The sequence below is a fragment of the Juglans regia genome, chromosome 13 (genome assembly GCF_001411555.2).
Source record: "Juglans regia cultivar Chandler chromosome 13, Walnut 2.0, whole genome shotgun sequence".
In the NCBI taxonomy this organism is placed as follows: Eukaryota; Viridiplantae; Streptophyta; class Magnoliopsida; order Fagales; family Juglandaceae; genus Juglans; species Juglans regia.
In genome coordinates this window covers 1,002,316-1,030,065 of record NC_049913.1, presented here as the reverse complement: position 1 = coordinate 1,030,065, position 27,750 = coordinate 1,002,316, and the positions used below count along the sequence as shown (strand labels likewise).

At 33.4% G+C, this 27,750-nt stretch overlaps 4 protein-coding genes across 6 annotated transcripts; all 4 read right to left on the bottom strand.

Moving 5' to 3' along the window:
* Positions 1-4,486: 4,486 nt before the first annotated feature.
* LOC108996078 (cyclin-D3-1-like) lies at positions 4,487-6,480 on the bottom strand. Its single transcript, XM_018971840.2, has 4 exons — positions 5,782-6,480; positions 5,476-5,677; positions 5,227-5,357; positions 4,487-5,124 (listed from the first exon to the last, which is right to left on the bottom strand). Exons 1-4 carry the CDS (start codon positions 6,310-6,312, stop codon positions 4,840-4,842), a joined length of 1,149 nt encoding a protein of 382 aa, XP_018827385.1. The 5' UTR covers positions 6,313-6,480; the 3' UTR covers positions 4,487-4,839.
* Positions 6,481-10,826: 4,346 nt separating this feature from the next.
* On the bottom strand, positions 10,827-13,109 carry LOC108996107 (formin-like protein 3). Of its 2 annotated transcripts, none has more exons than XM_018971881.2 (7): positions 12,922-13,091; positions 12,633-12,737; positions 12,327-12,453; positions 12,115-12,189; positions 11,846-11,894; positions 11,312-11,663; positions 10,827-11,194 (listed from the first exon to the last, which is right to left on the bottom strand). In XM_018971881.2, exons 1-7 carry the CDS (start codon positions 12,962-12,964, stop codon positions 11,151-11,153), a joined length of 795 nt encoding a protein of 264 aa, XP_018827426.1. In that variant the 5' UTR covers positions 12,965-13,091; the 3' UTR covers positions 10,827-11,150. The 2 variants fall into 2 exon arrangements, with proteins under 2 accessions (XP_018827426.1, XP_018827427.1); XM_018971882.2 differs by having other exon boundaries at positions 10,828-11,194; positions 12,115-12,186; positions 12,922-13,109.
* Positions 13,110-17,313: 4,204 nt separating this feature from the next.
* Positions 17,314-20,154, bottom strand: LOC108996379 (leucine-rich repeat extensin-like protein 5). The gene is made up of 7 exons (XM_018972249.2): positions 19,796-20,154; positions 19,550-19,654; positions 19,314-19,440; positions 19,133-19,204; positions 18,111-18,156; positions 17,666-17,990; positions 17,314-17,567 (listed from the first exon to the last, which is right to left on the bottom strand). The coding sequence occupies exons 1-7, from the start codon at positions 19,836-19,838 to the stop codon at positions 17,530-17,532; spliced, it is 756 nt and encodes a 251-aa protein (XP_018827794.1). The 5' UTR covers positions 19,839-20,154; the 3' UTR covers positions 17,314-17,529.
* Positions 20,155-20,681: 527 nt separating this feature from the next.
* Positions 20,682-26,705, bottom strand: LOC108996315 (phosphatidylinositol 3,4,5-trisphosphate 3-phosphatase and protein-tyrosine-phosphatase PTEN2A-like). Of its 2 annotated transcripts, none has more exons than XM_018972149.2 (13): positions 26,438-26,705; positions 24,754-25,287; positions 24,476-24,577; positions 24,332-24,388; positions 23,600-23,665; positions 23,090-23,266; positions 22,882-22,968; positions 22,703-22,767; positions 22,551-22,627; positions 22,070-22,116; positions 21,834-21,964; positions 21,676-21,745; positions 20,682-21,472 (listed from the first exon to the last, which is right to left on the bottom strand). In XM_018972149.2, exons 2-13 carry the CDS (start codon positions 25,198-25,200, stop codon positions 20,987-20,989), a joined length of 1,812 nt encoding a protein of 603 aa, XP_018827694.1. In that variant the 5' UTR covers positions 25,201-25,287; positions 26,438-26,705; the 3' UTR covers positions 20,682-20,986. The 2 variants fall into 2 exon arrangements, with proteins under 2 accessions (XP_018827694.1, XP_018827695.1); XM_018972150.2 differs by having other exon boundaries at positions 24,754-25,281.
* Positions 26,706-27,750: the final 1,045 nt, after the last annotated feature.

Sequence of the window (27,750 nt, the reverse complement as noted above, 5' to 3'; positions counted from 1 at the left end):
CCCTAATAATCCATGCTTGCTTGCTATATGAGCCGTTTTCTGCTCAACCTGTGAATCTCTCGTGGTCTTATAAGGTGAGATCGAAACTCTGGCTGCATCCCTCATTCCATTTGCAATCTATATTGTACATCGACATAATAGTACATTAGAGTATCATATAAAGATGGAAGAAAGTCCTTCAAAAAGAAGAAACGATGAAATTAGAAAACTGCAGATACTTGTTATTGTACTAGTTCCCATGTCAAAGTTCATATATATATATATATATGGAGGACATCTTATCGAAAGTTGGGATCATAACATTTTGAAATGGTTTCAGTCAAAAGGACCATTGATTGTCCAATAGCTAAAGATTGCAGGGCATATATATATAAAGCAACGCAATTGTATGTTTTACTTGTCATTCCCACCCTGCATGTTGTTTTCATCTTCCACAAACAAACAATCCCTTGGCTGGGATGAGAGAGAGAGAGAGAGAGAGAGGCCCACAGACTCTTATGGTCCTCGTCTTTTTCTTTTCTTTTTTTGTCCTTTAGACTTTACAGTTGGAAGCAAGAAAAGGATATATGAAAATTGCTAGAGGGTTTTTGGTGCAAACTAGATTCGCGTGATTAGTTTTATTAATGAAATGATAACAAGGACGTGCATATCGGAGATGTGACCAGGTCAAAAAAGAAGAATCGCTAATCACCAAGCTTTTTGGCAAATTAAACAATATATATATATAAAATAAATGCAAAGATAAACACCCATATTAAAACTCTAGCCATCTATAATATTATTATTCTAAAATTATTGACATGCATGGGGACGGACAGACTGACGGCACGGCCTTACGAGCTCTGCTCGACCTTGCGAGCAAGCTGTTTCCCTTTGAAAAAAACACTCTCTCTCTCTCTCTCTCGTGAATCATGATCACGAGCATGCATCTACTGCCATGATCTATACACTACCAACCTTAAAGTAGAGAACAAAAGAAGGACCAAAGACAATCTTCCTACAAAATCAAAGATCTTGTCTCCAAAATTCAAAATCCCCACCGTTTCCCTTTTCACCTTTTCGGAGGTTGAGTGCTCTATCAAATGAAACCAAGACCGAAAACCCAAAAATCTCTCTCTCTCTCTCTGCCTTTCTTTTGTGGGAAGACTTCTCGTTTAATTTCTTAGGTGAAATGTCATTTCTTGTACGTGGGAGGGTTTGTGCAAATTATTTTTATTACCCATCATGGATAATGATCATACGCATTATTTTGTCTTTCAACTGCCACCATTTCCTTTAAGTGGCAGCAGATTTATTAATGAGTAATTCTTCGTATGTGCGCTTTCATCGGTATGTAATGCCATCTAACTGATAATTAAACACATTCGCAAAGGAAAATATATGTATTAATATTAGGTCCAGCTTTGATTTAAAAAATATTTCATCTCATCTTATTTTATTATTATAATTTTTTTAAATTTTCACACAAAATAAAATAAATAATTCAACTTTTTTAAATCTCAATAAAAATTTTTTAAATTTTTAAATATTAATAATATTAAAAAATAATATTTTAATAATATTTTTTCAACTTTCATATTTTATCTAAAATCATCTTATCTCATCTCTAAATCTAAATCAACTCTAAAGTTTAAAAGAATTAAGTTAATATTTTTTTTATCATTATTCATATCTTTGTGAACTCCTCGATCGGTGACAAATTCTTTTTAAGTATCAAATAAACCATTCTTATGACCACAACATATATTAAGTCAATCACACTAATATAGAAGTTATATATTATTAATTTATGACGACTCCCTCTACAAAAAAACGTTATTCAAACAAAAGAATTCCTGAAACTCATGTGAAATATCGAGTGAATAACACGTGGCTTAGCATAACATGCTGATGGCAAATTTCTGAGATTATATGGATTTCATAAAGAAGAAAACCATCAGCATGCAACACGTGAAAAAAGCAAAGAGAATTTTTTTTTTTTTTGTTAAAAAAAGAAAGAAAGAAAAAAAGCAAAAAGAACAGCCAAAAGGGATGGGCATGCTCTATTAAGGAATCCACTAAAATGAGCATCATGAATCTCCTCCGCGCAATATAGAGAGGGATGGACAAGAGGGAATGTAAACTTTATATATAGGGTAATGGTCCTAATGGGGTTGTGCGTACGAACTTTCACATTACTTTACACTTGAAAGATTATATATATATATATATATTATAGGGTACGGCCTATTAAATCCGACTTAGTCTAATCCAAAAACAATACATGACCAGTGAATGATTGGACATGATATAGTCAGCAATACATCAGTAGACAATAGTTAAAAGTGGAGGTGTTAAAAGCGATTGCATGCAAGCATTCTTTTTGGTTTCTCCTTTATTTTTTTTAAATAATAAAAAATAATTTCTAAAATTATTTTGGACATTCTTATTGTCCAGGAGTAATTCTAAATACAATCGTGGAATGTATAAACGTCGTGTAGTTATTTTTAAAAAAAATGAGATCCATTATTAAAAAAATAATTTTTTTTCACGTGGATTCTATATTTATTCACTTTTTTTAAAACGACTGTACGACGCTTGCATACTTACGACTGCAAATATTATTTTTCATTACCCAATAGTACTCATGTCTTATTAATTATATGTTGTATAATATATAAGAATGAATGGAAAGTCGGGGGAAGTATATCATGAAGCCATCGATCAGTAATTAAGCTAGCCAGAGAATTAACTGATCTTAAATAACGATTGACTTTGGTTGGAATTTGGAATTAGCAAGCATAACACGTAGATCATATCATATCCACTACTTAATGTGGAAATAACAAGTATATACACCTAAGTAGTCTATCATTCAAATTTATAAGTTAATTAGCTCGTTACAGCACATGCAGATCATGACCATGATCAAGCGCATATAACTTTTAAATAGGCAACACCCTAAAACCACTAGTATTCTAGCAAATCATGTTTTCATGACCAAGTACGTACGTACGTACCAAGTTATACTGTTTACACGCCAACTACACTTATTAATTCTCATATTTTTTTTTTTTTTTAATATTGGCAGGGGTCAAATGCAGAAATTACTGTAGCTGGACAGTATATAAATGGCACATATCCATTTCTGATTAATTAGCTGGCATAGTCTCATATATATTCTGTGCGCAGTGGAACTTAAGGAGAGTAAAAAATGTTATTGGAGTTCTTTAAATTTATTGCTCATGTATTTTAATTTTTTAATTTATTATTTTTATTTAATAATTAAAGAAGTAATTAATAGTGAAATTTTGTATTTTTGTTTTTTAAAATACTTAAAAAAAATTAAAACAAAAATAACAAAAAATTGATAACTAGCGTGATGAGTGATCCATACATACAAACGCTATGATTTGGTCCTACACTTGAAGCCAAAAAGTCTAGAAAATCTATGAGCGCTAGATGGGTGGTTTTTGAGGTCAGTGATAATTAATAATTAACAATCTTTCACCAAGAAAGGAGGAGTCTGGCTCTTCTAACGAGGTCAAACCACTCAAAACCCCACAATCAAAAAGTCTCCCATAAACCAAACCCTCCACTGGCCGACAACCTATCTCTGCCTTCACATGCAAACAAATCCAATTCCATTCACCATTCCCACCCTTAAATTTGTTTCCCGTCGAAACATGTTTAAATAAAAATTAAATAAAATATTATGTTTTAATATTATTATTATTTTAAAAATTTAATAAATTAAATTATTAATTATATTTTATATAAAGAATTTTAAAAAATATAATAATAAAATGAGATGAATTAGATTGATAAGAGATAAATTTGATTAGAACATTGACATTAGTTAATTTCATGAAAAGTACATATTTTTATAAATCTAAAATCTCCATAATCATAACTTCACATTGAATTAATCATTGGATTAGTTAAACTAATAAAATAATATTATATTTTTATATTTTACAATTATATTAATTATATATTAATTAATAATTTAATTCGATATTTAAATTTTTGTCTTTCAAATTAAATATATTATAGTTTAAAATTAAGAAATAATAATTTAAATAAATAAAATAATAGTTATAGAGTCTAAATAGTTAATCTTTAAATTTAGAAATAAACTTAAATATATTGTAATTCAAAATTAAAAATTTTAATGTATACTTTAATATAATAATTTTAAATATAAATTTATCAAATTATAAAGATGACACTAAGGAGACGTTTGGATTCGAAAATGACTTGAGATGAGTTGAGATGGATTGTGAATAGTAATGAGATGAGTTGTGAATAGTAATGAGATTTGTGAGTTAAAGCTGCTGAATAGTAATGAATAGTAGTGAGATGAGTTGAGATGAGCTGAGATGAGTTGAGATGTCCTGCGAATCCAAACATCCCCATTTAATAATTTTGATGAGTCGAATTCCAATTCTTTTGAGTTTAGTATGTCATAGTTTCACACAAATCTAAAAGTTTCTATGCACGTGAGAAGTGAACAGATCACCATATTATATATACAAAGCAAGGAAAATAGTTCTGAATTTATTATAAATTACGATGATTTAACATGTCCAGATAAACTGTCTATAGAGGCCTGTAGATGGAGGAAAGAGTGCCAGAAACATATAGAGGAGAAGACTCCAATATACACTCTTCAATTTCACTCGTCTCTTCTCCACAACGGCATGTGTTCCCTCTCCAAGACGTGAATGCTGGCCTGACATTTTTTTGGAAGTGCCGAGATGGACCCCGGAACGCACGCACATCAACTTGCATCAAAAGAGAGATTATCTATATAATAAGATATTGACTTTTTTTTTGGGGTGGGGGAGGGCGGAGAGATTACGGAGAGCTGCCAACAATGCCCACAGAGACCCGGCTGAATGGTGAAAATTTCAATTGCTGTTCATTGGCTCTGCTCTTCTTAAACAGAGGCTCCGGTGATGAATAAACCGAGGACCCCACGGCCCAATAATCGTTGGAGCCATCGGAGCTAAAGCCAGCATCAATTACACCATTTGGGCTGCAAGGAATTTGCCCATACTTGCGCTTGTGAAGGTTGTAATGGTCGCAATTATCGGCCTTTGGTAGCTCAGCGATGAGAGTATAACAGTCATTCACTTTTTCCTGTTACGATGCATGTCAATGATCTGTATTAATGGCTTCACGTTCGAACTTAAATACGGACAAAAATTGAAGACAAAAAATTCATAGATTCCAGAAATAAACCTTGCTTATTTCAAGGACGCTCAGAAGCTGGTTTTCGTATTCTATGTGATTACAAGGCTCAACTTCGTAGAGAACGTGCATCATAGTGGCAGTGGCCAATACAGAAGGAAGATAACCGACGAATCTTGAACCTAAAATATTTGAAAATTTGTAAACTACTGTTCAGGAATTAAAAAAAAATCTTCCTTTGTCCTTCGTTCTTATCGAAAATACTAAGCTTTCCGCAAAGAAAGTTATGGGGATGCTTACCGGAGACCACAGAGAGAAGGAGACGCTCACAACGCCTGAGGAAATCCACGTGGAGATGGGTCTTCAATCCAACCCTCCTTATGATGTGGTCAATAAATGAGAGTGGGGTCACCGGTTGCATCTTCCACTGAAGTGTGGCGAGCACCAGAAGCTCCATTCTCTGAATAATTTTAGCCTCAAACACATACTTTGCGCCCTCCACCTGAAACGTACTGAAAAGATTAGCCGAGATTCGTCGACTCTGAAAATCAACAAAAAGACGCCCACGTAATGAAACATGTAATAGATGTGGTTGAACGCACGTACTTGGAGGTCCAAGAGAAGTGGCACTTGGGTCTCTTCCACTTTTGCAGCCAAAGAGAGACAAGCCACAGCCACAAGTTGGATCATGCATGGCTTATCTCTCTGAATATGGAGGCTTGCGAGGAACCTATCGAGATAGTTAATGGCTAGGATTGCTGTGGGTATTGAGAACCCATAATAAACATGGACTTTGAGCATCCATTCCACAGCCTCACGACGAGCTACAGAGATAGTACCAGAGTCTGTTTCTACAATGCTGTAATCAAGATGAGCTTGTTTCTGTTCTTTGGAGAACAGAGAAAGAAGCTCTTCATCTTCCCAGAACAAATCTTGCTCCGACAAGTGCAAAGGAAAAAGAGAAGGTTTATTGACATCATTGTTTTGGCTGCCATATGTCTCACTCTCACTCTCCCCTTGTAAAACTTCCCCTTCTTCCACCCATCTCTCTTCTTCGCAGTATAGAGCGTCCAGCAATAATGAAGAGCCTTGTTCGTGTTGTTCTATTTGCTGCTCATTCTGTATTTGAATCGCCATCTTTTCAGAAGAAGAGGTTCCAGTGCTCTATTCATTACACAAAAGAAATCTGGGTCTCAACCCCATCTCTCTCACCCTCAAAACTTTGAGTGGGGGTGCAGAGGCCAGAGAGAAGTTGAAAGCGGAGAAGGAAAAGTAGAACGTACTGATTTTTAGCAGTGACTTCACGCTTGTCCTTTTATTTTTATATGTATATATCGGGGTTTGGAATTCTTTGCGCTTTCGGTGTGTTTAGTTGGCGGGCAGAAATGAAACGGCACACACACCAAGCCGGACCCCCTCGAAAACAACGTCTCACGGCATTACAATCGCGTTCTTAGAGTACTCTCGTTGAAATAGTTAAATTAAAATATATTTTTTATGAATATAAAATAAATTTAATTTTTAATTATTTTATTTATATAAATCTCTATATTAAAATAATTATTTTTTTATTATATGACAATAAAATAATATAAGATGAATTTAATTTTAACTATTCACATCAAATCTTCAAATTAGATTATCCATTTATTCATTATATAGTATGAGTAATTAATAATTTTAAAATTTTTTTAATTTTTTTAATTATGAATTTATTTTATTTTATTATATTTTACTATTCATAATATTATATATTAATTTGTAATTGTATTCTAATTATATTTTTTCAATTGTCATTTAAAATAGAGAGAGAAATAATTGATATTAAAATGAGAGAGAAAGAAATAATATAAAAAAGATTTGATGAATGAATAGTGTATTCCAAATTTAGAAATTAATTTGGATATTACTGTAGCTATATTCCAAATATTTGGAATATAGCTAATTCAATGTGAGTAATTTATTGACCTAATAGCTAAATTCTCATTGGATTTAGCTTTTAGCTAATCCAATGAGAATGCTCTTAGAGTATTGGCAGTGATTTATGTATTTTTATATATAAAAAATTAATATTTAATACTTAATTATATGAAAAAGTTTTTTTTATATAAAAAACGAATTTATGCATCAAATTACGTATTAATATTGACATATAAAATATTTATGTAATAAAACGTTATAAATTGAAAATAAAAATAATTTTTATGATATAGATGACTTTTTTTTCTCAATTTTTTTCTATTATTTTTTTTAATAAAAAAAATATGAATATTAGTGTACAATTTGATGCGTCAAACTACTTGTACTACTCTATATATGTTGTAGTTTGAATCAGTGTATCATTTAAAATTACTTGGAGAAGTTATAGGGTAATATAACTCAATGTTTTGTGGTAGAGAAAAAAGATCCGATGCCGATGGAGGGTTTTATCCGAGTTTTGAGAACATTTTTCTATATTTAGAGAGAGGGAGAGAGAGAGATGAATGTGCACGAATTTGGGCGGGTAAGGATGATGAATAATGGTAGGTTTATTATCTTATTATTATCTATTTATTATTTTTTTTATATTTTATTATTTTTTAATTTTTTATTTTACTTAATAATTAAAGAAGTGAGTATTAGTAAAGTTATATATTTTTTAAAATTTTTTTCTTAATGATTAAGGATGTTAAAAAAATATTTAACATAAAATAATAAAAAAATAAAAAACTTTGAAATATGCTTGGATAGTAGATGTCATCACTACTCATCAATAAAAAACTTGAAATATGCTTGAGGATACCACCATAGCCAAAAGGACTAGGGTTGCCTTTGGAAGCGCCATGGATATTTTATTTGATGGTCCCAAAATGAAGAGGAATCCATTTCACCAAGATAGACCTCTTGGCAGGGATGGTAATTTGATAAATGTGAAGAGACTAAAGGGTGGAAGCATTTGAGTTGAAGAGAGATCGAAGCTTTAAAAGGATGTTGAGATTCCTAATGCAATTGACGATCTTATAAATGATGGCACCAGAATTAGTGAGAATAATGTCTGTAACTAAGCATGTACAAGCAAAATTAATCAATTCTTTACATGTTTCTTTCATATTCACTCCATCCTTTTAAATTTGGCTGAAAAGTAAAGTAATTGCTTTGAGCCTTTGACCCAAAAGGAGGAACATTCCACAAGTATGTACATATGCATGTATTTCATTTTTTCCCGCAACGCATAGTTCTGAAATTGGGTTTCCTTGCATGTTTTTGTTATGCTACACGCTTTTATACTTTTTTTTTTAATTTTTTTTTATCGGTATATAAGAAGGAAGACCTATTAAATTATTGACGTAGAGAAGTTATGATTGTATAAATATTTCAATTTTATATTTTAAGTTTGAAGCTGTGTTTTGTTGTTGGAGTGAGCTCATTTCAAATTAATTATTAATGAGATCTAATGCTTTTTCAAATTTTTAAAAAAAAATTAAACTCATATCAACCTATTTTATACATTACATATATCTCAATTTATTTACATTCAAATACATCTCAATGAAATCCATAAAATACCACTTATAAATCAACTCAAATCATTTGAGACTACCTCAACATCTAAACCTAACCTTAGAGATGTAAAAAAAAAAATAATGAAAAATCGGTTGATCGGATCAGACCTAACCGGTAGATTTGATCTTGTTTGTAAGCGGTCTATACCGATTTTTAAGAATCAAAATCGATATTAAATCGGATACTAATTTTCATATTTTAAAAATTAGTTTAAATCGAATCAGACCGGTATATATATTTATAATTTTGATATTATATATAATTTTTTTATATTATATTATATGTTAAATTATTAATTAATCTTATCATATAAAATTTTAATTTTAAATATAAATATAAATATTAAATTATTAATATAAACTTAATTTGTGATATATGTATGATAAATATATTCTTGATTTAATAAATTATAATACAAAAGTGGAGGAACAAGGGGAGAGATAGTGCGCGAGGGGAAAGTGACTTGTGATAAGAGAGATACAACAAGAAGACAAAAGCGGCGCCCAAGTCCACGAGACAGATCATGAATAGAATTCTTAAAAAAAAAAATGGAGAAAGCTAGCGAATGTTGTCCACCGCGATCACCTCTCACGCCCGACCATTATCGGAATTTAAAATTGACTTGTTTTATGTGTAGTAGCATGGCAAAGAGGGGGCGTCCGTAACACGTAATACCAGAGCGAGTGGTAAAGTGGGAGGAGAGGAGGCTGACTCTTTCAAGGGCCCTGCCATTGGAAAATGGAAAGTCATAAATGATGCCGTTTTGTCTGAGCAAACTGACAGACAAATTTAAGCCGTTTGCCGTACGTTTTCCTTTACTTTGACGTGCACATTCCTCTCTCTCGTCCAGTTTATTTTTGATAAAATTTTATTCATCACACACATCGTATAATGAATTCGATCCATAAAGGTAAATCAATTTGTAAGTTTATTTTATTTATGACAATTCTAAAAAAAATTATAGTTAAATCCATCAAATCGAACCCGCTCCATCCGATTCATAACAGATTCAATTAGATTTTGGTTTTTAAAAATTTGAACAAATTTGGTCTCGATTCTTAAGAATCGAAATCAGTTTGATCGATCCTGACTTTCATGTTTTAGAAATCAATTTGAAATGAACTTGATGGTAATGTTTTAAAAAAATTATTTTTTATGTTATATTATATATTAATTAATATAACATAAAATTTTAATCTTAAATATAAATATAAATATTAATTGGACCAAATCAAAATAAAAAAGATAAAAAAAAAAAAAAGAATTGATGTGTACCGATTGTTAAATTTCCAAAATCGATAGATATAGATTCAATTCCAAAAGATGTCTAGAACCGAATCACCCTAACTATTCTTTCTCTAAATCGAAAAAACTATGTTAAATTATTTAATATATAAATTGGGTTTATTTACTATTTTTTAAAAAAGTAATTTGCCACGATCCTCTGTCGCCACGCTGATGCCTTGGGAACTGTCAGGAGCACCGAGGACCAGCGAAGCGACGCAGCTCTGACTTTGGAGCTTCAAACCTCATGAAAACTAGAAAACATATATATGTTACAATATCATTATAATGCTGTTTTGAAATATATTATGCAATAACTAATGGGTATTTGTAGCCTACAATTCCAGTATTAATAGTCTAAAGTTCTAACTTCAATAAGAAGCGCTTGTATTTAAAGGTCATTTCAATTTTCAGAAGAACTTCAAAACCCACAAGCAAGCTAGCTAGCTAGCTAGCTTGGACATGAAAGAGAGTAGATAGGCTGATTTTCGGCCATTAATTTAGTTAAGCTTTCTTTCTAGCCTGGCCCAGGCCATACCCCCATGCATGGACCGGGAAAGGCCAGCCATTCGAGATTGGCACCACTTGCAAAAGAGTGAAAACACTGATCCGGTGTCTGAAGGACTCGATCCCCTACCCCATTTTCAGCCCATCAGAATACTGATATCTAAATTAATATATATTATTTCTAATCACTAATCTCACTTCAATTCGTTTTAGACATGAGAAAGTAAAATCAACGTATTCCCCAAAACAAGAATGCTCTGATCTCGTGAACCACTTCTAATGATCTATGTAGACAATTTTTTATAATTTTGTTCTGAAATATTGAGAAGTAGGTATGAAATCTTGAACATCAAATCAGACGAGAAACTACTCAAAATTACAAATAACTTACAAACATTTTTTATGAAGTGATGTTATATGACACTGGTGGTCAATTGCTTGTAGTGATACATATATAATTCATTGATCTACATTCATTTTGGACAAATATTTGCACTTTTAGAAGAAAACATATATTTTAGGTAACCCATTGAGAATTATCTCAAAACAAATCATGTATATACGCATTATATCATGCATATATACAATTACTGGGCTGTGAACTTCTTTCGTTTCCGTGTGCAGAAGCTCCAGGTTGTCTCTCAAAATGGCGGGGGAGGGTACGTACCTTGATAAGACCGAGTACCTGGATATATAGAACATGATCGAGAAGTTCAATTAAAGTGATTTGGATTCATGAATATTACCAGCTAGGTGCAGCAGAAAGTACATTTATGCACCTAAAACGTCGTCGCAAAGATACCTGGAGGATAAAGACTGTGTGAAGATTGCGGAGCTGGTGGATATGGAGATGGAGGATAAACTGAATTTAGAGGGTATATCGGTGGGGGAGGATAGACTGCTGATGGTGGAGCTGAGTATGGGAATGGTTGATAGCCTGCCGCGTTAGATATTGAGTATGAAGAGTAAGGATCAGATGGAGGTGGGTAGGGCCGGGCCGGAGGTGCGTAAGGAGCTGCCGGAGCAGGAGTTGGGTAAGGATTGGCAGCTGTTGCTGGAGAGCACCAATGAAGGTCTTGGAAGATTGGTTGAGTTACAGATGGCCGGCATGACGACGACGACGACAGATGAGCAAAGCTGCTTGTTGCAGGTTTCTGCAATACTCCAATATTATAATAGGCAATATTAATTATATATATTCATCTCCCATGAGAAAATAACCTCCACGCGGGTTTTTAATATAAGACTATGATATTAGCTAATTAATGCTACAAGTATTGTGACTATTGTCTGTGTAATTTTGTAGCAATTATATATATATATTAATGTAACTTACCAGGACATTATTCTCATAACATAATATTAGTCGCACTTGTCCTGCATATCTGCAATGACAGGAGAAGGTGGATGATACATTAATCCTCTTGGCCTGATTCTGGTCCATATATATATATATATATATATATATATATATATTAACGCAAATTGAGAAAACACGAATTAACAGCTAGCTAGCTCCAACCACTTGCATATATGGATTAATAGTAGTAGTATATAATATAAATTAAGATCAGTACTTAATATCTTAAAAATGTTATAATTTACCTGCCATTTTTATCTTGAAACGGCCAGGCGGAGTCGTCGAAGCCCCGAGAAAGAACCCTTCGCAATAGAATCCTGCTATCATCCAACATTAATATACCAAAATTAACCATCTAGTTTAAATTAATTCATCATGATCCAAAACGATATATATATATATATATAAAGCACGATTAACTCAATATTAATTTGAGTATATATAAATAATTAATTACTTAGCGCGGCCGATGAAAGTGTGGGGTAGAATGGTATTGCTGTTCCAAACTTCGCAGGTTAACTCTGTAAGACCTTCGATTAAGGGAAACGGGAACTTTTCCTGGAATACCGGATCCGTATGCCCATCTGTGCACCCATCAAAATTATGGTCAACATGATGGCTATATATAATAGGAGTACTACTAGTACTAATATATATTCTTACTACCTGATCAGCTAGCTAGCTAGCTAGCGTATATAGAAAATTAAAAGAATGCGTAAGAGAAACAAATAGGTATGAGACAGATCAGAATTAGGGTGCAAACCAGTGCATGTTCTGGTTCTAAACTTGGTGCCACCATATTCGAGGCAGACGTACGGGTCCTGCTTTGAAACCCACTCGGTATCCTTCAATTTGTCGCAGGCAACCACTACGTACACCAAACCAAAAAAATAAGAACAATAAAAAGAAGTCAATTTGAACAAGAGCGAGCTATATATATATATAAGGATCATTAATATATATAAGCTGGGTCGTGAACATTAATATTGGTTTTTCTTTGTTAGCTGATAAGAAAAGAAAAGGGTGAAGTATGACAATGGAAACTATGTTACCAGTGACTTCAAGAAGGTGGCCTTGGATACCCGTAATCGACATGGACGAGGAATTATAATATATTGACTTGTAGCTGTTTGATCTTTGATGCTTCCCAAGGGGATCGGAGGATCCGGACTAAGCTATCTACTAAAGATCACTTAATTGGTGTGTTGGATTAGTTTCTAGTTCCGTGCTCCCTTCTCATGTTCAGAAAGAGGAAATTGAGTCCCAGATTTATAGTGTTGATCTAGATTTGAATTTTTTATGGTGCCGGCTTCTGGGAACTACCTATATCCGCGTATATGTTTTACCTCAACTATAATCTCCATGTTTCTAATTGTACGGTAACTTCAGGATAGGAGCTTCTCTGTACTCGGAATGGAAAAAATGGTTGCATGCATGGAAACTTCAGGGATGCTAGCTGACCGAGTCCGTTGCCAAAGCGTGTAGACAGAGAGAGTCGGTCTACGTGAATCTTGGGCAAAGAATTAAATAAATTAAAATGTTTAATTTGATTTTCTGACTTTATTATATTTATATTCATAGAGAGCGTAAATATTACTTAATTTTTTTTTATAGTAAACATTATATTTTTTTAAAAAAATTGTATAACGTTTATTTACTCCACGATTACATTACAGTATCTATCATTATTATTTTATTTTCTCGTTTTGATCTGTATTTTCTTAATAATTACAAAAGTAATTTAGTGAATTGAAATAAAATACAAAAAATCTACTCAACCTCCTACTATTCATACAACCTCCACACTCCACATTATTTTTAATTTTTATTATTTTTTTCTTTTATTAAATATTTATTATATAAATAATGAATAAAAAATTTAAAATAATTTAAAAAGAATAAACTCAAAAAAAAATTTTAAAAAAATATTAAAAAATTTAAAAATTTAAAAAAATGTGGAGTATGAAGTGTGATGGAGATTGTGTAGCAAAGTTCAATAAAATATGGGTCCAATTGAGGTGGGTCCTGAACCCGAACAGAAAAGGAATTAATAGTGAAGATAGTGAAGAAGGTCCTTCTAGATCGAAAGGTTTACGTTTTCGGTAGACCTTTTCTTCCTAGCATTAGAATTCTATGAAACGTGAGTGGATACCCCTTCAGGGCACTCGTAGGATTTGGTCCTCAACCAGAAGAGAAAAAAACTTAAAAGTCAATGGATAAGGCCATTTCAACCTTCTTTTTTTTTTTTTTTTTTTTTTAAGATTCCACGTAAATCTTATACACCAAAATTTATAAATGGATATTGTTTAATGTAATATGTTTAATTTATTTATAATAAAATATGATTTAATCTCATAAATCATATCAAATAACATTAATTTATAAATTCTTTATATAATTTTTGTTAAATTAAGCATTCCTCATATAATTTAGACTCAGTTTGGTTTCACAGATGATCTCATTCCATCACATCTCATCTCATATTAATATTTAAATACTTTAAATTTTAAATTTTCAAATTTTCAACATATTTATATAATCATTACTTAATTATTATAATTTTTTCAAATTTCAAAACAAAACATAAAAAAATAATTCAATTTTTTAAATCTCAAAACAAAAATAATATTAAGAAATTATAGTATAATAATATTTTAAGTTTATAAGATTTTTATTCAACTTTTTCTCTCGTTTTTCTAAAAATCTCATAAAACATCTTAACTTAAATTATTTTACTATTGTTCACAAACTCTTTTACTATTATTTACAGATTTTTCATCTCATCTTATAATTTTTATCAAATTGTATAAAAATTTTAAGATAATCTTGACATATGTTTATGCATAAAATCAACAAGTTGCCTATAAAATTCCTTAGTGTCGATTTTGGATAGGGTGAAGCTACACCTACAGAGGATCTCACCAGACAGCAAAAAGTTTTTATTTTTTATTTTTTTATTGCTTTTTTATAAAAAAAATTTAAAAATATAAAAAATTCACAAATTCATTGAAAAATAATTTGTTAATTATTAGATTAAAAAAAACAATCGGTAAAAAAAAAGGGTGACGTTACTCAATGGGAGTAGTGTTTTCCTTTTGGATAAGTGCACTGTGTGGTCCCAAATTTTTGTTGCGGCTGTCCAAATCTAACGCGGTGTTATGTTGTGAAAAAAGAGAACTGATTCAACCACAGTCCATTCACAACAGCTCATAACTTTATAATAAGAATATATTTAATATATATCTATATATATAAACACATTAAATTAAAGTAAAAGTAAAAAATAGATTTTAAAAGGATATTATTTTTTCACACAGTTGTATAAAATTTGTAAATAAGTAGTTTCTGTATCATTTATAGTGGAAGGAAAAAAAATAGACATACAACTCTTTTTACAATATTTTAAATAATTATATTTTATATGAGGGACATTTTTACATAAATATTCTCATTTTAAAACATAATTGTATAAAGGCCTTGGATTTTTGGGGGTATGCTCCCCCTAAGTCTAAGGTTATAATTTTCTTAGGTGTAAACAATCTTTAAGGACCATTAGACTGGAGAGTTTTTTTCTTGAATTACTTAAGATGTATTTGCGAAAAACTCATTGCCGAAGGCCTATGCACTCCTGAAATTAGTCAGGACGTTGTTCTGGACACCTGGTGCTAATAAAAAAAATTATAAAAATAGTTATACGTATATCATTACTGGAAAAAAAAAATAAGTTTTCTTGTGCGCGAAAATAATGCGTTGCTTTCTTCTCTTTCCTTTTTCTTTCTTTTTAAGTTTTATTTCTTCCAATCAACCATTGCCGGGAGACCAAAAGTTTTTGTTTTTTGTTTTAAATATATATATATATATATATATATATTCTTTGAAAAAATGTTCACATTTCGGATTTTCCTCCATAACTGATTGAATTTTTAAATGATTGATTATAGATAAAACTTTTTAAGTGTTTTGCAAAGGGGCCATTGGAAACAATCCTATATGTTTCATTTCACCATATATCTTGATCCTAGTCTCAAACAAGAATGGAGACACCACCAAGCGGGCTGCATACAATTAATAATCCTGGGAGATAAAGAGAGAGATATGGGACTATTTGTAAGATTAATAATATTACTACGTCTCATTTTGTTTATTTATTTTAACCGTTTATGTATTTAATTTTTTTTTTATTTTACTTATTGATTAAAAAAGTGATTATTGATGTTTTTTTTTTTTTAAATATTTAAATATGTTAAAAACTGAAAAGAAAAAAAAAGAAAAGAAAAAGTAAAATTTATACTAATAGACCAAAAGTCAAAGCTGAGCGCATACTAGCACTACCCATTGTCAGATTGTCAGGTTATTATAAGTTTGATGTAAAATGTGGAAGAGTGGCGATGTGGTGTTGTAAAGGGAAGCATTCATTTTTAGCCATCGAAAATAGGAAAGGAAGTAAAAGTAGAACTCACAAAAGAGAAGGCATTTTTCACACGAGAAAACAGTCGAGTTAAAGGACGTAGGTGAACCAGCATGTACACATATCATTATTGCTGCAAGAACTGTGTCTTCCGGAAAGAGACTGTTCTCTAGTAGCGTAATCATTGAGAAACGATTTATTACGTGGAATTTATGAGGTTGTCAAATTGGGCGTGGCTAGAGAAAAAGAAAAAGGAAATAAAATTTTTGATCTATGGTAATGGGTGGTTAAGGTTTGCTCTACATACACAAGAAATGGTGCATGCAGCGTGTTAATCCGTCTAGAATTGAAACAGGAGATGTTTTACCTGGACTAACTATGCTTTAATTAGTTTATATGTATGACAGTTGAGCATGCATTGCAAGTGATGATTCTTCGAATTCGATTGAGTTGTACACAAAAATGGAAAAGATGTCTTACAAAAGGTGCATATCATGGCGGCCCGTGCTCACTCGGGTTTCATTTTTAAACTAACTAAAGAATCTTTTCAGCTAGAATTGAGACAGTTTCATGTTAGTGATAACTACGAAGTAACCATTTCATACAGACATCTATTGCTGTCTGAGCTGTAGAAAATATTTTGATCATAAAGAATCTTAATAGCCACATAGTTGGAAATTGCAGTTCGTCCCCGGAGATGCAAATGGCTAACTTTTGGGGACTCAGCTGCTTTATATATATATATATATATATATATATATATATATATATATCTTCTTTCCCTCCTTGTCTTGAGCCTTCGACTAGAACTTCTAATTGGGTTTCTTCTCTAGCAAGTAGAAGTCCAGCAATGCTTACAAAAAAAGTTCAAGTCCAGCAACATCACATTCCATCCTTACCACATAAGGTCAGGTCATATTTGCTCCAAAGGTGCTGCATTTTTAGTAAAACTACCATCTACAATTATTTTAATATGTTCTTGGCAGAAAGATTAGCACAAGGCATATGAGGGGAAAGGGGAAAAGGGCGGGGGAGAGAGAGAATCAAATAAATTTTTAACAGAATAGTCTATTAACATTTCGAAGAAGGAAAACCAATACAAATTTGTAATTAAACCTTTAACATCCTTGGAGCTGACAGCTACTAAATACTAACCTCCAATTGAATACACAACAACCTAGCATTACATTTTACAAGTTACTTGTTTCAGTTTTGCAGAAGCTGTGTACAACTCGAGCTTACCTCTCAGTACTCAGTATGGAGGTGGAGGATACATTCCAGGATAAGGACCTGATTGAAAACACACAGAAATTACTAATTAGTCAAGTTGATGATTTAAATATAACTCATATAAGCAGCAGGAAGATGCACTTAAAAGGCAAAAATACCTGGAGGATAATAGGAAGAGAATTGTGGACGTGGCGGGTATGGAGGTGGAGGATAAGCTGAAGTTGGTGGGTATGGTGGTGGAGGATAGGCAGCTGTCGGTGGAGCTGGGTATGATGATGGTGGATAACCAGCTGAATTAGGTGGGTATGAAGAGTAAGGAGATGGAGATGGAGCTGGGTAAGCTGGAGGTGCGTAAGGAGCAGCAGGTGCTGGTATCAGGTAAGGAGCAGCAGGTGCTGGTGGGGCTGTAGAGTATAAAGGGGCTTGAGGTATAGATGGTGTTACATATGGTGGTGCCGATGGAGTAAAGCTTGTTCCAGGTTTCTGCAGTACCGCAATACAATTATTCAGTCAGCATAGAAAAGTAACCATAACCAATTACTGCAAGACTATGCAATTAAATAATCACCCAGAGTACTGTAATAAAGTAGCACTGTAACTTACAATGGCATTAGAATAATGCACTATCAGTCGCACTTCTCCTGCATATCTGCAATGGGAAAAAGTGTACATTAACAATCACGAATTTTGGTCCATGAAAAAGTTATTTGCCACTATGATTGAGAACAAATTTGTCAAAAAAAAAAAAAAAAAAGAAACGTATTGTGAGAACTCTTAGTATAAAAATTATCCCTACCATTACTTATCAAAAAAAAATTATCCCTACCATTATTCTGCTTCTCTCTATCCCAAGTCTCACGGCACAACTCTACTCCCCATAAGTCGACATGGGAAAAGAAGAATGCGTCTAACATCCTAGACAGGAAAGAAAATTGCTACTCTAACATTTTCAAGTCCCCTCTCCCCTACTTTTTCAAAATTCCTCTATCACTATTAAGAAAGAATGTCTTCGTAAAAGAATTAGAAATAACCAGCGACTGCTCATTACAGCTCAGAATTGAATTGTTGTATAACCTTTTTTTTTTTTTTATTGGCACCGCATGTCTAGGAACAGCGTCCCGACTAATCCAAATGGTGCACAGGCCCTCAACAAGGAGTTTCCCTCAAGTGCACATCGGATAATTCAAAAGAAAAATCTCTCAGTCCAATGGCCCTTAGAGATTGTTTCCACCCAAGGGGATTTGAAACTTAGACTGGGGCAGAGCATACCCCCAATCCCAAGGCCCTTACCACTTGAGCCAACCCCTAAGGGTTGAATTGCTGGATAACTCACCAAAGGAATTACAAACATTTATGTGGAAATGTTAAGATTTGGTGCCAAGGATAACAAATAAAACAAAATCATTCAATTGTATCGACGTAAATTTGTTTACTTAGACTACGGGAAGTTTTTTGTAGATCTCCAAATCAGATGGCATATATATGTATATGTATTTATGTATGTATACCTATAGACTATATATATCCACAGACTGTTAATTTGAGCAAACCTAAAACTTCCAACCACTTGAATATAAAAAACACGATCATAAGGATAAAAGGTGTTAATTTTTTGTTTTATTTACCTGCCAGTTTTAGTCTGAAGTGGCCAGGCCGTGTCGTCGAAACCCTGAGAAATAACCTTCTGCAATTGGACCCTATCACCGACAAAACCAAAAATCAAAGCGACCCAATTAAAATTAATCCGTACGATCTAAAAAAGCACACGAGATAATTAAAGAAACAAAAATAAAGAAAGCTAATTACTTTCCGCTGCCGATGAAGTCGTCGTAAGTAAGGGTATTGCTGTTCCAAACGACAACGTTCAATTCACGAAGACCTTCAATTAACGTAAACACGAACTTCTCTTGGAAGGTTGGATTTTTGCCACCATCTATTTACCAATAGAAACAACGTGGATGAGACTAGATGCTATAGCATTCTTAAAAAAACACGTAGAGAATATGCTTGATTTGAGATCTGAAAGAGAAATGGGTACAAACCAGTGCAGGTTCTGGTGCGGAACTTGGTGCTACCATATTCAACACACACGTACGGGTCCTGCCGTGAGATCCACTCGGTGTCCTTCAATTTGTTGCACCCAACAACTGCACAAAATCAAAGACCAAATTAAAGAAGAGGGACACGGAGACGGGGTTGCGTTTTTTCTTTCCTTCTTTATCATCAGTTTAAAGGAATAAAGAAAGAGACAGATAGAGAAAACAGTGAGAGGCTATGTAAATTATTACCTGTAACCTCCAGAAGCTGGCCTTGGATACCAGTAATCGACATGGACGAGCAAGGTTGCGATTGACTTCGGATATTGATCGCCAAAAGGTCGCCCCTTTAATTTATACAGAGCGCAGGCACCAGGGACACGAAATGCTGACCGCGTGAGTTGCCAGCGCGTGTAGAAAGATGACGCGGCTACGAGAAATGACCAGTAAAGTCTCAAATAGAGGAAGGAGTCTCCTGTTTTATTCAAAAAATGCCCCCAAGTCGTAGGGAATCATTTTTCAGTTGATTTGTGGTTTTAAATTATTAAGCATGTAAAAAAAGAGGGATGAATTGAAAGGGATGCATTTTGGAGCGTTTTAAGTCATTTATTTAATCAGGAGAAATTTGATTAAAATGTATATAACAAATTGAATATCAAATGAGAAGTGCTAGATTTATAAAGAGAGTAAAAATCTCAAGAGTAGTATTTCTCGATGTTATTCATCATTCCACACCACATCACATCACATCACATCACATATTTGTTATAAGAAAAATGAAAAATAAAATAACTTGTTAGAAAAAAAATAAAAAATAAAATAAAATAAATAAAATATATGGTACTTGAGGATGATAAATTCTTATTACCAATACAATGAGCTTCTCAGAAATTTCGCAATGACTCAGCATGCGGTTTCGAAGGCAGGAGACGTGACGGCTATAATTTTCAAAGCCCAACCACCAACCTAAAGCGGAGGGAAGCATTCATTGATGCAGTTTCCTAGAAATGATAAACCTATTAACCATTTATGTAGTAATCATATTTCACAATACTTTATACATCCCTCTGTGTCTATATATATATATATATATAAGTTTCAGAACACAAAATCAAAACTAAAAATAAGTAAAACAGAATAAAACAAATATACCACACTTTAACAACTAATTTGCAGTGTCATTAACATCTTACATTTTTCCCCCTTCATTGGAAAGTAATGAAACAAATTTGGCATTTTGAGCCCAATAATATAAGTATTATTCCTGACGTCCAGCTAGTTTTTTTGTTTTGTTTCAACAACCAATAAACCAGAAACGTCATTGCATTACCAAGGAAACAAATTGATTGAACATGACCCAGCAATAAGTAATTTGAGTATTTACATCCAGTAAGCTATTTTATGTACAGATTATCTGAGAATCCAAGCCAACCTACCACCGATTTACTCACTTTCGTAGTCCTCTTCATCTCCAAATGTAAAAACAGAAGCATCAGCTGCCATTGCCTTGAATTCACTCACTGTGTTGTTGGGCACCTCAAGGCCAGAGACAGTAGTGTTTCCCAGAGATATATGTTCGGTTTCACGAGTCACACTTGCTATTTGATCAGAAGTTATCTTCGTTTCAGAACTAGAGGTGGTACTAGTGGCAGTTCCTCCTGCTGCTGCAGAAGCAGCTTCTGCTTGTCTGCTCTTTGAGGACCCAGTTTCCTCTGCCTCACCATCTGAAAAAACGTCATCTTTTTCGTGACTTTTTGGGTCTTTCTTTTGGCTGGGTATGGGTGCACCCTCATCAACCGATGCACTTACAGTGCCCGAGCTTTCGTCTGTTTTCTTGACAGTAGTTTCAGTGCTTGGTGTTGTAGGGGCACTGCTGTTATAATCTACCAGCACAACTTCAACCTGAAATCCAGGGGAAGGAAGTTTCCTCTGCAGCCCGTAAAGAAGAAAAATTAATATTGTCAGACGCTAATCACAAAGAAAGCTAGTAAAGCAGTAACACTAATAACGGGATCCATCTGATTCTGAATTAATGTAACGACATCTTGTAAAGAAAAATATTTAAGTGCAGGAATGTAAGTGCTGTATGACAGTATGTCCAGATCATCACATGGTAAATGCTTGATCTTCACCTTGTCAAACCCATCAAGATCGTTGGTGTTTAGAACTTTTCTATTTTCCGTCATCGTTGTGTTTAACCAACTGAAAATTAAATAAGTAACAAATTTCAGTTTCTCATATAAATAGCTAAAAAGAGAGTGATTTATTACGATGAAGATGAATTACAGACAAGTAGAAATCTCCTTGGCGGTCGTGAAAATGGACTTTGAAGTCCCCAGCCAACTCTGTTAGGCCAGGCTCCCCTGGCAAGGCAAAGACCATTACCCCCTTCTTGGGCGCACTAAACCAAAAATCTTCTGGCTGCATAAAAATAATATAGATGCATGAAATCCAAAATTGAAAAAAATGTCACCAAGAACTATTCTTCAGATTTCTAACGTGTTGCTACCAGACAATCAGACCTACCAAAAGATCCTTGGTTCGTGGATGCTGTTTTGTGGAGAAGAGAACACCTATTCATTAGTAAAACATATCAAAGCAAAGCCATCAGAATGCAATATAAAAAAATATAGAAAAATAATTGAGCAAAGCATAATGAATTATAAGCAAGTTTTGAAGCTGTGCAGTTTTTCGAAGATAACTAAAATGCAATCAAAATTGGGTCAGATTGCCAATTACAGCATTTATCCTTAAACCTGTCATTTCAAATCCTCATTAGCCATATCAATGCGTGACTAAGAAGAAACCCTACTTCAATCGTGACTGTTAGTCTGTTACAAAGAACAGTTAAGATAATATATATATATATATATATATTTATGCCCAATCACTGATGAATATCAGGGGGAAAAAGTACGGAAGTATGACAAATGAGCTTTATGAGTATGATCAGATAGCAACAGGAAGGGAGGAAAATCTTCAAATAAAACTGGAATTCACAACCAACCATTATGATCAGAGACAGTAATGGAGGGCCTGATCCAATAAGGGCACCTGTGAATTCGAAATCCCCTAAGCATGTACCTGCACCAGATGTGATGTCAAAGCCCTGCAAAAGTCTGTTGACGCTACAAGAGAAATACATAGTGAGAAGTATACCTACGCCAAGGAGGGGTTTCCCCATTGAAGTATCTTATAATACGTTCGAAATATTTGACATACCTCTGAAAAAATAGAAGGAACAAAAAAAATATGCCTATAAAGTAAAACATAGAAACTCAGGAATAGATAACATAAAAAGAGCTAAAAAAATTATCAGATAAAAATGAAAGACTAACAATTTGGCTCGGGAGAACAAGCCCTTTTCCATCGACACATCTTTTCTGATTGTAGTAGTCAATTGACTCCTCAGCAGTTGGGAAGAACTGCAAAAAGATGAAAAGTACAATGAATAAAAGAGTTTTTTTTTAATAAATAAATAGAAGAAAAAGTTTATCAAACACCAAACTCATTGCCACATAATTTAAAAACACTTAGAATTCTTGCCTTCAAGAATAGAAGAAGACTGGAAATCATCAACCCTGTTCTTGCCATTCCGGCCTTGCAATGCACAACCACGACATTCTCAATATCCTCCTTCAACCACGAGTAAGCACTTTGGCAAAAGGATATTATCAGTTGAATTGGGGGGCAATTATGGTCATCAAACGGGAAACAAGCCACCTGGAGAAAGACTTGAGGATTGATATATAAAATATAAACATTTGTCATTGAAACATTTTTTCATAATGCCCTTGTGATACCTTGTTGACCATTGTTGTCTGTTTCACCATGTAGGATTATACCTAGAGGGAAGTCTAAATCATTTTGTCATGTCAAATGTGAACTATGATTTCTTAATAATCTGAGTCACTTGAGAGCTACATGCAATATCTTTCCAAGCTACATTCAAACGTGAAAATGTCCCACTACAGCTATGGAATCTGATTTAAATGATACAAGGACTCAAACCATATATTTTCCACCCAGTAAATTAAGTAACAAATCATGGCACACCTTTCCTTCAAATAAGGCCGCATCATACAGCCTCTCAGAACAAAGGTTGTATACTTTATAATTTCCCTGCATATTGAGCAAGTAAAACAGTTTATACCCATACAAATGGTAAGACAAGGACAAAATTTCAGAGCACCAAAATACCATTTTATTTGTAGTACACAATAGCAATCATAACCAATTCCGATTTATAAAAACAATACCCAAATCGGATCTTGTCCACTCTAATTTGATAGAATAGAATAAAATCAATTAGCGGCTGTATCAACCTTGATAAACATCAAAACAAAATACCAGTTAAACATTTTGTGTGTCAGAATAATCTTGGTAGAACAAAAGAAAACTCAATTTCATAGAAAATAAATTTGTTTTCCATTTCCCATGAACATCTGTAGTGGATATTGCACCACAATTAACTATAATTATGCGGAAAAAAAAATAGCCTAGCCGCTATGAAATGAAACGAAGGGTGCACACTTCCAAGAGAGAAATTTGGATATTTCAATGCCAGGGAAAGAATTGCATATTATTGACTAAGTTTACAAGAAAAATCTAACGGGTAATGTACTTATCAAACAAATCTAACAGGTAATGATGCAACAATATTGGACAGAAAAACTTGTGAAATAGAATCTACCTTAACAACAAAGCGTTCAAGAGTATTCTGTTTCTTCTCTACAAAGAAGCATGCTAAGATATTATGAGGGTCAATAATCAATCAATTGTAATTACCTTGTGGTGAGTTTCAAAGAATTTGATCACTTCTTCCATGTGGTTTCGGTAGAACCCCTGGCATCACATATGAAGATAGAATGAAAAACTCACACATAATTGAATAAGCTGAGGAAAACTCTGCAGTGTGGATGAGTTGGTTACCTCAACAAAACCAAAAAACCCAGAGCTCATATCACCGGCAGGGAACCCCATAGCAATTATATTTTCTGTGATATAAGACATATCCAGATCAAATCCTCCTTCCTGAAGACGAGTTACACCAGTCAAGGTTATATTACATGGAAACATGCATATCAATCAAATACAATTACAAAAATGAGCATAAAAATATAGCCAAAAAACAAATGTACATTTACAATTCATCCCAAATAGATTATATAAATAGGTAAGGAAACAAGTTGATAAGGCAAGAAACCCACCTGGTATCTTCGTTTGTTTTGAGAGACAACATGTCGGGCCTTAACCTGTACAGCCTTCACTGCATTCTTCGAAGAATCTACTAACCCTTTCGTTATAGTTCCAATAAAACCAGGTTGTGTGGTCATTGAAGTTCCATCAGAAGTATCCTCTGATGAACGAGCTTTTGGAGACAACCGTAATGCTAATCCGCTTGTAAAACGTGCAAAAGTTGATTTTCCAGCATTTCCAGTTGGAGAGTCATCTTGTGTGGCTGCCAATGGCTGTGGAATTTTCAGACTTTTGGCCCATGAAGATATTGAAGAAGGAGATAATTTAGATGGTACATCATGGGGAGAATTATCCAGTCCAGAATGAGCAGCAGCTGCAGTTTTTATGGGAGCTGGAGGTGGCACATTAGGAGCTTTAAGAGGAGGAGAAGTTGATGAATCAGCAGATTCTGAATCCATTCCACAACCACAGAGGTTTTGACCGACTTAGGATAGAAGTTCAAGGTCGCAACATAAAAGGTGTCCCTATTGAAATTAAACCTGCAACTACAGAATAACAATAAATAACTAATTTAGAAGCATCATAAACAATAATTCTTAATTTCTCTATTTTTGTAAATAAAAAGAAACTATGTTCCCCATGATGTCCAAATCTTTTGAACTTGTGTACAATCTTTTGTTGGTTTGTACCTCTTTATCTCTTCATTTTAATGAGAAAGAGAGAAGAAAGAATAGCACATCAGTACGAATTCCCACCAAATAGAAAAGAAATAAATGGATAACTGTGTTTTAGTTCCCCATCAGAAACTTTGGTTTTTTTTTTTTTTTGTTTTTTGCTTTGACAAGCAGTTCCTCTTCAGCAACCGCAAGCCACAAGTTACCAAGGTGGCAATATTCCTCAGAATCAACCCAGAAATATTATCACTGCCTTGGTAGACCAAAGAGAAGAATATGACCTCAAATTGTTAATTATGAGACGACCAGAAAACTACCTACCTTCTACGCCAAAATAGTAAAAATTGGCTGCCAAACTGAATAGGTAGTGGCAAGACACACACACCCAGAGCCTCAAAGACCATTCTTCCAATAAAAGAACAATGCTCTCCACAGCAGGCTTTTCTTTAATTACCAGATAGTTCTTCAGAAGCAAGAAATGAAAAAAAAAAAAAAAAAAATGCTCTCCATAGCAGCAATAATGATAGACAGTATAACCATTATTACCGAAGCTGTTTTGGGACTTGGCTGCTCCCTCATGACCATTTTAGAGCATCCCATAACAGATTATTAGCTAAAAACGCACAGAAGTGTTTTAGTTTGCCACAAAAAAAAAAAAAAAAAACCGTTTGCAAAAACCAAAGACTTTCGCTTCGGATAGTAGAGCGTTTATAATCCACACACAGACAATGTTACCATTTAATTGAACTCCGTGAAATAGCCAATCTCGCGTGAACTACAGCTAGCTACAGATTATTTACACTTAGAAGTTCAAAAAATATCTTCAATCGGCGAAACCACGCCAAAAGTCTTAAGAATTTAATTATTGCAAAATAAAGCAACAAGATTTTATACGAAACCTACAAAAGGAAACTAAAAATCAAATGATCACTCATTTCGATTAAACAAGCCGCGCAAATAATCGAGCATTTATAGATCCATGGCCACGAAACTTTGACCAGGAGAAGTATAATTATCTTACCGAGACTGAAAGGTCGGTCCTATGGAGATTCGAAAGCTAGTTAGGGTAGAGAGAGGGGGTGATGGTTTGTAATCGGGCGGTTTTGAAGGTGATGGTTATGGGAGTCAGCTCAGATGTGGCCTCTGTTGGTCAACGCATCAGAGGGAGGCTGATTGTCGAGATCTTTAGTTTGTAATCTGACGGTGGTCAAGTTTTGAGGTTTGCCATGGTGAATCGCGAGGACGGAGGCGAGGACGGAGGAGAATTAGGCCGTCTCCTTCCATCTAAAATCAATTATTAATGGATCTGTTATTTTTTAATTTTTTTACAAAAAAAATTAAATATATTTAAATATATTTTATATATTTAAATACATATAACAATTTATTTATATTTAAATAAATGTCAACAAAAATTACTTTTCACAAATCAAATCAAATTATCTTAAATCATATATATCATTTAAGAGAAATGATACTTATATTTGTGAATATATAAGTACTGTATAATTATTTTTAAAAAAATAAATAAATATAAAATTTATGTAAAAAAATTATACGATTATACAATATTTACATATTTTACAATTATATATAATATTATTCATCATCTAAACCCAGCTATAAATATCGCTGATTGTATGACCAATATAAAGATAGATGAAAAGTGCAAGTCAGAGTGACTGTTGGATGAGGATTGGATTTTTCGAAGTTTCATTTTCTGATTTTAATAATTGAAAACGACTATTTTAGTTTTTTTCCGATTATCTATTTTTTTTTAGAGATTTATTATACATTAATTATTATTTATTTTTATATCCCATATTTATAATTTTTGTTATGGGATAGTAAATAGTTACTAAAGAAAAGAATTATTCTTCTATTTTATAAGGGATTAGTTCCGAACATCTTGGCTGCAAGAAGAGAGTAGCTATTATTAGCTAAACCTTTCTCGCAGAGAGAAATGAAGCGGGAATGGGAGGTTAGGTCATCACTTAATCCATGGCAGGAAAGGTGCTATGCATCTTTTCAAGCCTTTGTTTGGCTTTCACCAACGCCCATATGGCGTTGCTTTTTCTCTGAATGAAAATTTCAATGTACTCACTACAGAGTCAATTTCAATGCTAATCAGTAATACCCCACAAGGTATCAGCAACAGTGCATGGCTAAAAAAGGATGAAGTTGTGGAGTCTAGTCTAGAAGGTCGCATGGCTACAAAATCAAACAGCAAACCTGCTTCTTTTTGCTTGAAGTTTTTTTCTCGTGTGTGTTTGCATGCAGAACTCCAATGATAAACACCAATATCAAAATTTAAACCAGCACACTGCACACATT